At 38.6% G+C, this 14,061-nt stretch overlaps 1 protein-coding gene across 2 annotated transcripts in view; it reads left to right on the top strand.

The window, feature by feature from the left end:
- brf1a (BRF1 general transcription factor IIIB subunit a) overlaps window positions 1-14,061 on the top strand; it is a 59,445-nt gene that overhangs the window by 43,719 nt on the left and 1,665 nt on the right. For both annotated transcript variants that reach the window (XM_077236617.1, XM_077236618.1), the window contains exons 13-18: window positions 1,900-1,961; window positions 2,179-2,260; window positions 2,382-2,437; window positions 2,525-2,790; window positions 12,121-12,172; window positions 13,268-13,427. In XM_077236617.1, coding sequence (XP_077092732.1) covers window positions 1,900-1,961; window positions 2,179-2,260; window positions 2,382-2,437; window positions 2,525-2,790; window positions 12,121-12,172; window positions 13,268-13,427 — 678 coding nt within the window. The remainder of the gene's footprint in view (window positions 1-1,899; window positions 1,962-2,178; window positions 2,261-2,381; window positions 2,438-2,524; window positions 2,791-12,120; window positions 12,173-13,267; window positions 13,428-14,061) is intronic.

The raw sequence follows: 14,061 nt of genomic DNA, 5'->3' as shown, positions 1-14,061 counted from the left end.
TCATGTTTTAAATGAACAAACGACAACAATCCAGTCTATTCCTGTTGGACAAAATCAAGTCCCACCCTATTTTCTTCTTTTTCAAGAAGCTAATTCAGATATACATCACCATAATAAAGAAAAGATTATTGAAATTTGTGTTTCATGCCATCTTTGAATTTAGCTTAATTTTGCCAATGAAATTAGTTGAAATATAGTGCATGAGTTGGGCTACATTTATGGTACATTTGCTTCTTTTTTTTAAAGCTTGAATTCTTTAGTGCCAATTAATTTTAATTGCAAGCACACAAAATTGGTACATTTTTACAAAATCTTACCAGACAAAGAAAAAACCCTTATAGTGGTTTGGATCACCATGAGAAAATGATTTTTCATTTTTGGATGAACTACACCTTTAAGTGAAGGTACTTCATTACCATGTCGATGCTGAAATACTAACGATAACAGTTTAGTTTTACATGTTTTTTTAACAGAATTCAATCCCTAAGTGCTGTCTGACTGACATGCAGCTGCTGTCGAACACTCATGAATATGCATATGTCTTCAGGTAGTGCAGTTGCACATATGCACACTTTAAATGCTATTTTTAGTCGAATGTACTGTCTGGCGAGCTACACACAGTTGGTTCTATGTTCTAAGTGAATGAAAACAGACAGTACAAAAACATCAACATTTGAACAAAGTTAGGCCTAATGGGAAAGACAGACTACAGTGCTCGTTTTATTACATTTTCTTGTCTTTATTCATCTTCTTGGATCCAGCTGCACCTGGTCTCTTTCTGGTGTGGTTTTATTTCGCCTGTTGGAACTAATCTCTGCTATTCACGCTCTCGCCACATCGCACACATGTGACTCATAGCACAGTGTTTTTTAATGTGTGGTGTTGAGGACTCTGTGTGTGTGTGTGTGTGTGTGTGTGTGTGTGTGTGTGTGTGTGTGTGTGCGTGTGTGCGTGCGTGCGTGCGTGCGCACGCATCCATTGGTTGTGTAGTGTGTTTAGTCTGTGCTTGTTCAGATGCGAGCGGTGAGATGAGGTCAGGTTTCTTGACTCACGGGATCGACTGACATTGATGGGCCTCCGTTCAGAGGCGAGAAAACAAGAATTTCCCTCTCTGCCCCCCCCCCCCCCCCATCCTCATTACAACACATGAGAGAGAGAGGGATGCTCTATAAAGCAAACTTCTGAAGCGTTGCCAACAATCTCCAGGCAGAAAGAAAAGAGTAACAGAGTATGGATGGGGGAAGGGTGGAACTGGACCTGGAAATGAGGAAAAAGACGGAAGGCAGAGGGGGAATAACCCTGGAAGTTGCTACTGTAGAGCCACTGGTTTAATGATCCCAGCAGCCCCAGTGGACTTTCTAGTAAGATTTGCTACAGGGCAGAGACCACAGAGAAACACACACATATTTCTCAGTATGTTTTGCCATGTGAATTTGCTGAGGGATATTTTATGTGAAGGTTTTTGGGTTGGACTGCAGTGGGATATTCTATGTATCTCCAGTAACCTAATTTAACAACTGGCTCAGAGAAATGTTCTCTGATGAATGGGAAGCATGTGTTTCTCCTTAGGAAAGTGAAACATTTAATACACTTTAATTATGTGGCGTAAACACCAGGCAAAACTGTTCTCTTTTCCTTTTGCCAAAGCAGTCTGAAATATTCACAACACAAAAGTAAAAAAGATTTGTTTGTATTGTTGTTATTATTAATATGGTTTTACTTTGTAATTTTATTTTGTTTTACATTTTTATTTTATTTAGCTTTTTTTGATGATTTTTATTCTATTTTACATTATTTTTATATTATCCTTTTTTTCCAAATTTATTCGGACTTCTGATATTCTTATGTCCAATCAATAAAATATTCAATATTCAGGAACTCTTTGTTTTTCTCCATCAGATGTGGAGGGAGAAAATGGTGAGCTAGACCTGAACGGTATCGACGAGGACGAGATTGATCATGTAAGTTTTGACCTCACTATAGTAACAACATGATCATTTGTAATTTGGTTCTTTAAAGCTGAAATCTGAGATGGGATTTCACATCCAAAAATGAATAATGGAATTGCATTAGAATGGAGTGAAATGAGATTCGTCATGATTTACAGTCTGTTTAGCTTGTCCACCATGACCTAAGCGATTATATATTGTTGTTTTTTTAATCTTTTTTTTTTATTAGTATATCCTGAATGAGAAGGAAGTTAAGGTGAAGACCGAACTGTGGATGCTTCAAAATGCAGACTACCTCAAAGAACAGAAAGGTGGAGAAGATTGAACTAGCCCGTTTGATAATTTTACCCTTGACGGATTAATTTAATCTAAGACAACATGTAATAAAGTTTGGAACACTGTTGTTAGAACCGTCTCTTTGTTTTTCTTCAGAAAAGGAAGAAAGAATAGCAAAGGAAAAGGAGGAGGGTACATATAAAGAGCGGAAGGTAACAAGGTAGTTCATAAATAACAGTTATAGCTGTGAAGGTCACAAATGTATGAGTTTACCTCCGTATTTTTGTGTCTTCCCACAGCCTAGAAAAAAGTCAGCACGGAGGCATGAGCCCATCAATGCCAGCACTGCAGATGAAGCCATTGAAAAGATGTTAGAGCAGAAACGCATCTCCACTAAAATAAACTACGATGTCCTGAAAGACTTGAACAAATCCAGCCCAAAAAGTCCCACTCACCAGCCTGAAGAAGCTACCACTGGAGCCAAAAGAACCCCCGCGGCCCATCAACGGAAACTCCAACTGACTTCACCCAATATTGGCAAAACTGTTAGCAGTTTTGGCAAGAGGTATGGAGTTCTAGGAGAAAGGTTTCTTATGTCTCAATTTATTTTTGTTTTTCTTCACTCCCTAGTTTTTTTTGGGGGGGATTTGTTTTTGCCCACACACCTTAAATCACATATATTTTGTCCTAGAAAATCCTCTAAACTCACCATCTGTCCTAGAAAATTCCCACCATCACAGTCTAACACCATATCCCATCCAAGCATGATGCAAAAAAATCTCTTCCGTTTAAAAAACGTTTTATCTCTACCAGCTGCAACGGCGTTGAGTGACTGGACATCTTATTGATTTGGTTGCTATTACTTTTTCGTGTCGACCAAGGTTGCCCCGCCCACAGAGAAATCTTACTCCACATAGCTGTAAATTAAACATCTGATCGACTATGTTTGTCTCGCATTATGTGACAGGCAGATCACTTCGGATTGGAAAATTGTTGGGTTTAGAAAAAAGTGGTTGCAAACAAAATGTGACAATATTTTTTCTCCATTTAGTAATCTCATTTCTTGGAGTTGTAATATGGACAGTCTTAAAACAGATCAACTCCTATTAATACACCCTGATTTTTCTTCGTCTGCCCACACCCTTTATTGGACTCTTTCCTGTACCCACCTCAAGCTCTTTTTCTCTTCTATGCTAACTATAGACCTACGGATATACAATAGCAGGGTACATTACTGTAAATGTATCATGATCCCTGCTATATTTTCTTAGTCTATGTTTATATTCACATGAACACTATTTTCTATTTTACCATGTTCAAACAAGGTGCATCTGCTACAGAAAGTCTGCCACCTTTTCATAAATCATTGAAATTGTATTTTTGTTCAAGGAAAATTCATGTTTTACATCAGCTTAGTAACAGCAGTCTAATAAAATTATCCTATTATGCTGTAGCGCTTAGTCAAGTATTTCAAGCATTAGTCAAGCATTTCCCAGATCACATTATTTTGTGGTGATTCTTTCTCATAGTGTCTTGCTATACCTACAAATAGCATCATGGTATTACCATGGTTTTTGGACCTCAAAAGTAAATTTTACTGATGAGATTTTTATGGAAAGGCCTTTTTCTTGAAGTACTTTAAAGCACCGTGCAAATACTGTGTACATTTGTTTTATGTACATTTGCTCACCTGTCTAAAAGTACATGCAACACTTGCGTCTCTGTCAAGTCGAAGTTAGTCGCAGACGTGGGTCTCTCGGCATCTCGAAAGATGTTGATCTTCGTTTTAGTCCTCTTTTTGTCTCAAAGTCTGCTTGCCATGGTCCAAAATGTTGGAACAAAACAACAACAGCGTGAGCGTCCTGCTAGGCATAACGGGCCAGTTGTCAACGTCTCTCGCCATGGTTACTATGGCAGTACGAGGTCAAACCTGGCGGAAACCGAGGGTTACCCGGATATGACGTCATTGACTGGCGACTCCTCGCCCCTGCTCACACGCCCCGTTTCCTTGGTTAAAATCGCAATTTTCTCACGATTTACAAATTGTTTGAAACATTTGGGATATTGTAAGTAATCAACTAAACAAAATATATAACATTGGCCTAGTGGTTTTTGGATATTTTACTGCAAAAATCCTACATATTGTACCTTTAAATTCCCATGTGTTTAAATTTTTTTATGAAGAGTTGATAGCCTGAGAGAAAAAGCTAATTTGGCTCTCACTCATGACTCTCAAATTAAAAATATCCAGAGCTTTGTGGGCCGGACGGTCCTTATGTTTGTTTCTCTCTTTTTTATGTCCTTTACCCTTTTGTGTCCTTGAGTACAGGGCAGGTCTGTCGTGTGTGTGTGTGTGTCATGCATATGGTCAGTCAGAATAGCCTCATTCTGCCCTATATTTAGTCTCTAAATGCTGGTATGGAACACATTAAAGTTTAGAGCACATATTTAAACTGCGGCCCACTCCCTGGTACCCTCCTTTTTGGAGAATATGTGTGTGTGCTCTACTACAGTGTACTCATTTCCATTCGTGTTGTTAGTCTTTGGTTTCTAGGTTGTCATTAGTCATGGATATTCTCTCTTTAAGGAGAGGCTCTTGGTGGCCCTGCACACAAAATGTGCTCCGACAGTTTGTCTTGACACTGTAAGGCCAATATCATGGAACAATGAGCAACTCTCTTTTCTCTCTCTCTCTTTGAGTGGCCAGTTTCATCTGTGTGTGATGTTTTCCTCGTTGATTGAGTTCTTGAAGTGAACAGGATAGATCTTCTGAATCATTCATTCTGAAAGTAGCTTTATGTTTGTTTTTTTCTGAATGGAAAGGTGAGCAATCTGAACATCCTTTTAAAAGCCATTACACTGTTACCATGCCACTGTTTCTCTTCCAGTTTTTCCCTCTTCTCACTCATAACAGCCTGCAGTCTGTTTACTGAATGGAGTCTACCTGAATGGGAGTGTTTTTATTATTCAGTGACTTGCCTTTTACCGGTCAAAGATGACCTTACCTTGTTTTCTCCATCTTTTTTTTTTTTGTCATTTATTTGTAGTCTCATTCTAGGGCTTGGCAATATGGCAAAAAAAAAAGGCTTTTATGTATTGAACAATATTTAATATATGAAAGATATATTGAATATTTTTCTTAAAAAAACACACTAAAGATATATACAGCATATAAAATTAGCAACATTGAAAATACATAGATACAAACAAGATTTTTATACATCACCAGCACAATTATTGTGTACATGTGAATATTCAATATATATATATCGCCCAGCCCTAACTTTTTCAGGCTCTCTTAAAGCAGAACGAAGTAACTTTTTTACCTTAACCGTACAGCTTTGGAGTCATTGTAATGTTTATATTACTGATTTCGTGTTGAATGGTGGTCGTCTCGCACCCCCCTGGTGCCTGTGAGCCGCAAAACCACCCTTGCAACTTTGGGCCGGCGGGCCGCCAGCCTCAGGGTTAGGAAGTATCGTGTGATATCAGGTCTCGCGAGGTAACGAATTGCTTTACGGCACTGCACGCGTACACGCCCCCATCCAGGATACGGCTAGCTATAAGAACAACTATCGTTCCATGGCAAAGCTGGCCTATAAGAAGCAGAAAGCTAGAAAAGCATTGTCGGAGGAACAGAGAAAGAGGAAATGGCAGACTGACCGAGTGAGGAGTCAGAAACGAGTAAACATCGGACCTGCGTTTTCAGAATGGCGAAAAAAAACAAAGCACGGTCGGAAGAGTCTAGAAAAAGGTAACGAGAATCTGACAGCACGAGGAACCGGATAAGAGTCCCACTCGCTCAGTCTTTCACTGTTAAAGTTGATTCCTGCGATTATCATGAGAACAGTTGTCAATATCTCACATAATTATCAGGACATAAATAAGCCTACATGTTGTAAATAGTGTAAATGAGTGCAATTTGCAAACTATTATGATAAATTGCAATAATCATGTCTAACAACATCATAACGGACATTGTTACGAAATCAGGGCTCTCAAGTGTCACGCATTGAGCGTGACAGTCACTCATTTCGGTCTTTTGCCACGCTCTCCCGCCACACATTGTATTTCTCATGCTGAAAAACTATTTGTAATATATTTAATATGCCAAAACTCTGGCCGCGCCGCTCTCACTGTGGAACCGGCAGGAATCAAGCGCGTCTCCTCTGGTGTTGTTCGTCGAGCTACACAATAGCCAATCGGAAAATAGCACTATTGTATCTGGGTAAGATTTAACGCAACAACCAATGACAAAAATGTATCTGTCGGCTGGATGTCACTCTTGCCTGTCTTCAAAACTTGAGAGCCCTGCGAAATAATGCGACGTACATGATACACTTTATTGGTGTCATCTGGCATTTACGCTCAGGTAAGCCTAACGCGGTAGGCTACTTTATTATTATGAAGTGCAGAGGCCGTGAGTGGAGATACGCTCTGTGTGAGTGGTGTTTACGACAGTAACGTTAAATACAAGTACTCTACAGCGACTCTAGGGATCGCTGTTTGATAAAAACAGAAATCCTACATAGTGCCGCTTTAAGAGGTTTCCAGTCCTATTTCAGCTTAACCTGCATTTATCCTTGAAATGTGTGTGTGTGTGTGTGTGTGTTGTTCTGCTGACAGTAAAGCCATTGTCTTCCGCTCACTCCCATCCTCTGTCTGTGTATAACACAATACCTCAGTGTGCAACACTCAACCTCCCTTTTTCTGCTTCTCTGCTGTATTTTAACAGCATATTCCCGACACCCCGCAACTGCCTGAACATCTACCCATCTGTTGGTCTGTTCATCCCTCCATTCTACTGAACCTTAAATTTAATAAGTCTCTCACATTCTCTCAATCTCTCGTCCAGAAATAGCTTGCATAATTGCCCCCTGCTGTTTTAACCCCCTTTCCCTGGTTCTCCTCCCTCCTCCTCTGGTCATTTTCTTGTCCTCTCAGATACCCGCAGCTCAGCATTTATATAGAGCAATGGAGATTATAAAAAGTGTGTGTGTGTTTGTGAGAGAAAAATGCCAAAGGTTTTCATTAGAGTTGTAGGTAGGGCTTTGTGAGAACCTGAGATGGATTGTGCTTATTTTTGTGGTTCTTTTGTTCTTCCAACACTTCCTCTGTATCCATACATGAGATCATCTCATGTTAGACATTCACACCTGGAGTGCCAGAAATCGCCATCTCACACCATCACACATCTGGTAATTAAACAGTCTCCTCTCGCTCTCTCAGACAGCTGTTATAGACTCGCTTCCCCAATTTTTTTTCTTTCTCTCGTTTCCATCTCGCGTTCCTCTGAGGTTCCTTCTGCTGTCGGCTCAGAGTTTCTTTCTTAATCAGCTTACTTGCAGAAAACCTACATCTCTAGAGAAAGAGACAAAGAGGTGAGCTGTCTGCAAGATCAAAGAAAGTTGAGTTTTTCTCAAGGCTGAATTGACCTAAAAATGAGGAAGTTTTCGTCATCCTCGAGGAAAAGAGAAAGCCTTATCTCTGCCTGGGACCAAACCAAAACTAAGTTCTGAGAAGAAGAGACCGACTTCTTAGGCAGTTGCTCATGCCTTCAAGCGCTCAGTAGTAATAGTGTCAGCCTGGTGTCATACTCTTTCAGCTCAATAAAATAAAGGCCCCTGTTGACATCAGCCATTTAGTCATACCCTGAGAGCAGTGTATGAAATGAAGGGGTGATGAGGAAGGTCTGAGTAAATGCGGAAAAATGTACAATGTTAAAGTGATCTGTGAGAAAGAAATCAAGTCATCACAACCACAAACCAAAGACTCTGTCATACACAATTACTAATGGTAAGAGGTAAAAATAGATATAAAATATTTAGTATCGCAATACTATACTGAATTTCTAAAAATAAACTTAGATCTTTTTTTTTATGTTAATATTTTTTGGAAAAGAACATTTCAGTTATTTCTATACAAATAAAATCCTTTTAATCGAGTTGTGATTCTGAAAAGCATGAAAATATATCACATAATGAATTACAATATTATTGTTTTGTGGCCCAGATATCAATATACTGCATCACCAGGGCCCTGATTCCCATCTATGATCATCATTATTGTTGTGCTGTGTGTTTGAATAATTGACCCACTCAGTGGTGTGAACAATTTATCAGCCCTTGACGTAAATGTAAATCTGTGTGTGTGTGGAACAGACTGTTTCTCAGGAATAGAATGTTGTCACTGTGTTTTGGCTCTGACAGCTTGTTTTCATGCCAAGTACCATACCGTTCCCAATCCCAGAATGCACTGTAGCATCAATAGGACACTTGCATGCTGGGTCGTGAAGGACTGTCAACCGTGCGTGCATGTGTTACTGACCGAGATTTTGAAGGAAAGTATCTGTCTGTCAGTCAGTCAGTCAGTCCATCCTCTCTATTTTACTTTTTCTTAATATAGCCTTCTTTCTATTGTTCTTTCGTTATATCCGGTGCCAGTCCTACACTTCTAGCGGCCCTAAGCAAAACTGCCAATAAGAACAAGTAATATTAAATTTTTAAAAAATAGTTGACAGCTAAATAAATGCTTTATGAATGTATTTCTCTGACACCATCTAGCTGTCAGAAAAACTATAACACACAGCTGAAATTATTTTCTAAAGGCGTGATTTACTAACGAAACTAAAACATAAAAAATAAAGTTAAGCTTTATTGGGTAAAGTAAACATACAAAAATACATCAATAATTCTCTAAACTCGGAGATCTAGACTGGAGTATTTTGTTTTAGTTTTTTTACAAATGTATTGGTTTGTCAAGACGAAATAAGAATTTAAAATGTTACAAAAATGCATACCTACTTTGTTCTTAGAACATTTTCTTTTTTTTCTGCGAAGGGAAAGAAAGCTTAATTTGGAAACTCTATAGCCATATGTCAAAAACATAGACGTGCGTTTCCTCATTAACTTTGAAACAGGGAGAAGCATCGAAGACTCAACCCTCACATCTAATTTATTTTCATTTACTTCTTATATTTCTCTTTTTATGACAGACCGGTCTGAAACCCACTCCTACGCTTGCGCCTAAAAACCCCTTTTAATCTGGCACCAACATACTGAAACCAACCTAAAACCTACCCTTACGCCTGAAACTCACTCAAAACCTACTCTTATGCCTAAAAGCCCTTTCAATCGCGAGGCAAAACGGGAATGGGGTAGGGGTGGGCGGATCGATCCTGAAGTATCGATACTTTCATTACTGACGTGGTATCGAAAAGGATCGATCCTCACATAAAAATATCGATCCAAATGTGTGTGTTTTTACCAGTAATTTTTATTAATTTAGAATGCAATTTAGTGTGTAAAAAACCTTCTAAGTTGAAAAATACGTGAATGTTAGCGAATAATTGTGTAGGGTAGAACCAGAGAATGTCTAATAAGGGTAGACGGAGACAGGCTCTGGTACAACTATTTCTCCTAGTCATCTGGATACAAGATGAAACCAGTCAATCCCAGAGAGCGTTCGATGCTGGTGCTTCTGTCACAGGGTGTTTGGGAAACGAAGCCTTGATGACAGAGAAACAATCGAGAGTTATTTTGCAATAAATAAGTTAAAAGTTTACATAACGGTTAAAAATGTTGACGTCAGTAAGATTTGTTTAATGAAATTAATATTTTTATTCAACAAGGATCAATGCATTAAATTGATCGAAAGTGACAGTCAAGGGTTTTACACTAGTTAAAAAAAACTATTTCATATAAATGCTGTTCTTTCAACTTTGTTCATCAAATAATTTTGCATAAAATGTATCATGGTTTCCACAAAAACATGAAACTGTTTTCAACATTGATAATAATAAGAAATGTTTCTTGAGCAGCAAATCAGCATATTAAAATGAATTCTCATCATGAAGGATCATGAAGACTGGAGTAATGATGCTGAAAATTCAAAACTTTTGAACAGTAGGCTAGTGTACGATAGTGCATTTACTATAATTAGGGTAGTTTGGTAAAAGTTACTGATTAATTACAGGCGAGTTGAGAGCACAAATCACAAAATATTTAGTGGTCATGAAAACGTATTCAGATTTAGCATATTGATGATGCATTCACCTCATAAATCATGACACACTGCTCTAGCACAGGAAAGTGCATGTAAGTTTAAGTGCATACTTTTAAAATTAAAAGTATCGGTATCGATATCGGCGATACTGGCCCTGTATTTACATGGTATCGGATCGATACCGAATTTTGCAGTATCGCCCACCCCTAGAATGGGGAATCACAAGGAGACGTTTTGGATGTGGGTGGGGTTGGATATCCACCACAGGATAAAGCGAGCCCTACATGTATTAGATACCATGAAGAGGGCGGTGTTTATGACCTATACTGCATCCAGCCACCTGTGGGCGATTGAAATTTTGGCTTCAATTTTGAGGACTTGTGCGGCACACTTGGGCTGAATCCAAAATCGCCCCCTAAACCCTCAATCACTATTCCCTACGTTAGGTCAATACGGTTCACTTGTAGGAGTAAATGAAAACGAGTGAGCGAATTCGGACGGCCGTTGAGTGTATATCGGCTGTACACTTGGTTTTCTTGGTTTCCCTTTGTTTTTTTAACATCCACTATGGTCTAACATTTGTGGGTGATTTCGGATTCAGCCATAGTCATGTCATTATCTGCCGCACTGCATGATAGCCAAAACAATTATTAAATAAATATAAATCGTTAACTAGAAAAAATAAATTTCGACATGACATGAATAGTGATGTGCTACTTATATAATCTTTAAAAAGCAAGGGGGCCCCCTGGTGGTTCATGGGCCATACGCACCTTGCGTAGGTTGAGTATAGGGAGGAGCGGCACTGGTTATGTCCTTTTTTCTAACCTCCTTTCATTATATCCTCCTTTCCATTGATCATTCTCTTTGTCTGTCTCTGAGAGATTTTTGTGTTTGAGTTGAGTTTAAGAGTTTGAGGAGATTTGGGACGCCTTGTGTCCCAAAGTGAACTGCTCCCATGAGAAATGAATCTCTTCTGCATATTCAGATGTATCATCAAGAGAATCATATGAGTCTGATTAGCGTTTATTTATGCTGCGGGTTTAGTGCATCATATCCGTACCTCATTAACATATCTTACATTTTTTGGAATAATGAGTAAACTCATTATTCGAACTGTACCTCTGCATGTTGACTTGCAAATACTGAGATAAACTGCGTCTCTGGATTCTTCTGTGCTTGTCCTACTCCCACCCCCATCTCTGTCTTTCTCTTTCTCTCTCTTTCTCTCTCTCTCTCTTTCTCTCTCTCTCTCTCTCTCTCTCTTTCTCTCTCTCTCTCTCTCTCTCTCTCTCTCTCTCTCTCTCTCTTTCTCTCTCTCTCTCTTTCTCTCTCTCTCGATATCCCCTTCTGTTGTCACTTGAGCTGCCATGTTTATTCCTCTGGGAATTTTACAGAGAGATTTGAGCTAATTCAAGATAGGACTTGTCCATGTCTACCACCACCTATGAAAATGTGCTAGATTTGCCCATGTTTTTTATGCATTTTGTTTCTGAAAAATATGGTGAATACATTTTTACTGAATATACAGAGTGACATTTCATTATGAAGCAGAGGTTTGTTAGAGTCCCTGTGGGTCTATAAAACTTGAGTTTTCTGGGTTGATAGAATTTAAATTGCGTACATTTAGGGAATTAATTTAAATAATGTGTCAAGATTTGCATTATAATAAGTCTGTGACTTTCAAGCAGTGTTTTTAAACAGTGTGTCAATTTAAGCAGAATTGAAAAGAACAGATGAGGTAAATATAAAAAATGTATTGGACTGTATAGTATGTAATTTTTGACCTTGTGCCCTTCCTCTGAGCAGCTTTTTTTGAGAAATAAGCCATGTTCTCTTAATGATCTTTACTGTCTTTTTCACTGTCTCTCTCTCTCTTTCTGTCTCCTAGGTTAAAGCCCCTGGTATGTGCACAACCCTCTAAGAAGCTGGCCCTCGATCAGGTGAGTGAATTTAAATCACCGTCCGTCATACTAGCACATCCTTGGCAGGTCTCTGGATATATTAAACTAATTTCCCTTAAACTTCAAATGGCCTCTGGCCCAGAGCTTTACTTAGTTTATCGCCGGTGCAGAAAAACTGCATTAAGTTGACCTAGAAACGGGTTCTTCCTTTTCATGTTTAAATTAAGAGAATTATTTTGATCTGCCGAGCTTCTCCTAGATCAGCAGACTATTTCTGCGGCGATACTCAAAGGCACCAGTTTGAGTTGGGCTATCGTAAGCTAATGTACTGCCTCAGACTGCAACAGAAAGTGGGCCGCTGACGTCTGGACTCTGAGGAGGCCTTGATGACACGTGCTCTTTTCTCTCGGCTGCTACTGATCCCTCGCCGTCATTCTGGCCAGTAGACCGCTGAGCTCTTCAGTGGCTCTGTCACTCCCTCCGGCTGTGTCGTCCATGGTGCTTCATCTTTCTGTATGTCAGGGACCTTGATCTTTTCTCCTCTGTTAAGTCAGTCTGTCTGTCTGTCTCATGACAGTCTCTCTACTACTTTTAAACTTATGCGTGTGCGTGTGTGTGTGCGTGCGTGCGTGCGTGCGTGCGTGCGTGCGCGCACCTCCCACTTTTGAAGCCAGAAGCAAAAATACTACCTCTGGGGGTCAATACTCAAGTAACTAAGCAACCTCTTGCCTTCACTTGGCAACAGAAAATGGAACTTTGTGATTGACATCATTCCCTCGGTAAAAGAAACGGTTAATAAATTCACTGACAAGGTTATCTGTTAATTCTGACGCTAACTTGTAAAGATAAGTGTGATTCTCATTTAATGTAGCATTATACTACAATCACACAGTCAAAGGGTGTTTACTGGGTACATTGAAGTCAACCAATTGAAATTGACATCTTATTGTCCACAAATCATTGATGCTCGTTATTCCAGAGAGGAAACATATTCAGAATTATTCAGAATTTTCAATAATTTCAAACCTACATTTTTTTCCCCTACTTGAATATGTTTTCACTTGGAAACGGATTGGATGATGACTGATGCAAAAGGAACTGCGAATACCATTTCATGTTGATTTTTTCCTCCAGAAAGGATCTGGTGTTCCAGTGGCCACTCCTGTTGCCCCGACCCAGAATACTATTGTTGTAGAGAGCGGGCCGGTGGCGTACGATGACCCTGCAGATGAAGAAGAGGAGGATGAGGAGGACGAACACTGTGTCAGTGCCGTGCAGTTAATGGGCAGCACTGGTATGTGATGCAGAAGTCTTACTTTGATCTATAGGATGAATTTTTTCCTTTTCGTATAGACTTATTAATTTAGACCAATGCCATTTTATTATTATTTATATACTATTATAGTATTTATTAATATGTTGAATTAGCTTTTATTTTTATATTCTGTTTTCATTTTAGTAATTTTGTTGTGCTTTTTTGTTTTATTTAAAAATATTTCTATTTGTTTTTATTTTTGAGTATTTTTAGTACTTAAAAAAATGTAAGTTTACATCGTTTTATCCAATGTGTATTTTTTTTTTTTTTTGCTGCTGTATTCCAGTTAACAAAAACTATTTTTAATAGTTTTAGTTAACAATAATAATAATACTGCTTTAGGATCTTTCAAACTTTTCTAACCAAATATAGTCCCTAAATATAAAAAAAGCTAGATTTTCTCAAATATACCTTATATTAACTTTTTTTCACGAAGAGCTTTAACCTTACTATTTTATGTGCTTAAAAGATTCCAAAAAGTTACGTCATGAATATTTACGAAACTATTCATACATAAACTTGTCTCCTTTTGACATTTTACACTCTTTGCATGATTTTTAGTAGTTCAGAAAAGAGCAATACGATTTTGTCCTAACTTTTCTGTGTTCCTCTC

This window comes from Siphateles boraxobius, unplaced genomic scaffold (genome assembly GCF_051911475.1).
Source record: "Siphateles boraxobius isolate OS27281-9 unplaced genomic scaffold, OSU_SipBor_1 20, whole genome shotgun sequence".
Classification (NCBI taxonomy): domain Eukaryota; kingdom Metazoa; phylum Chordata; class Actinopteri; order Cypriniformes; family Leuciscidae; genus Siphateles; species Siphateles boraxobius.
The sequence above is the reverse complement of the archived record's forward strand: the minus strand, read 5'-3'. Positions and strand labels throughout refer to the sequence as shown.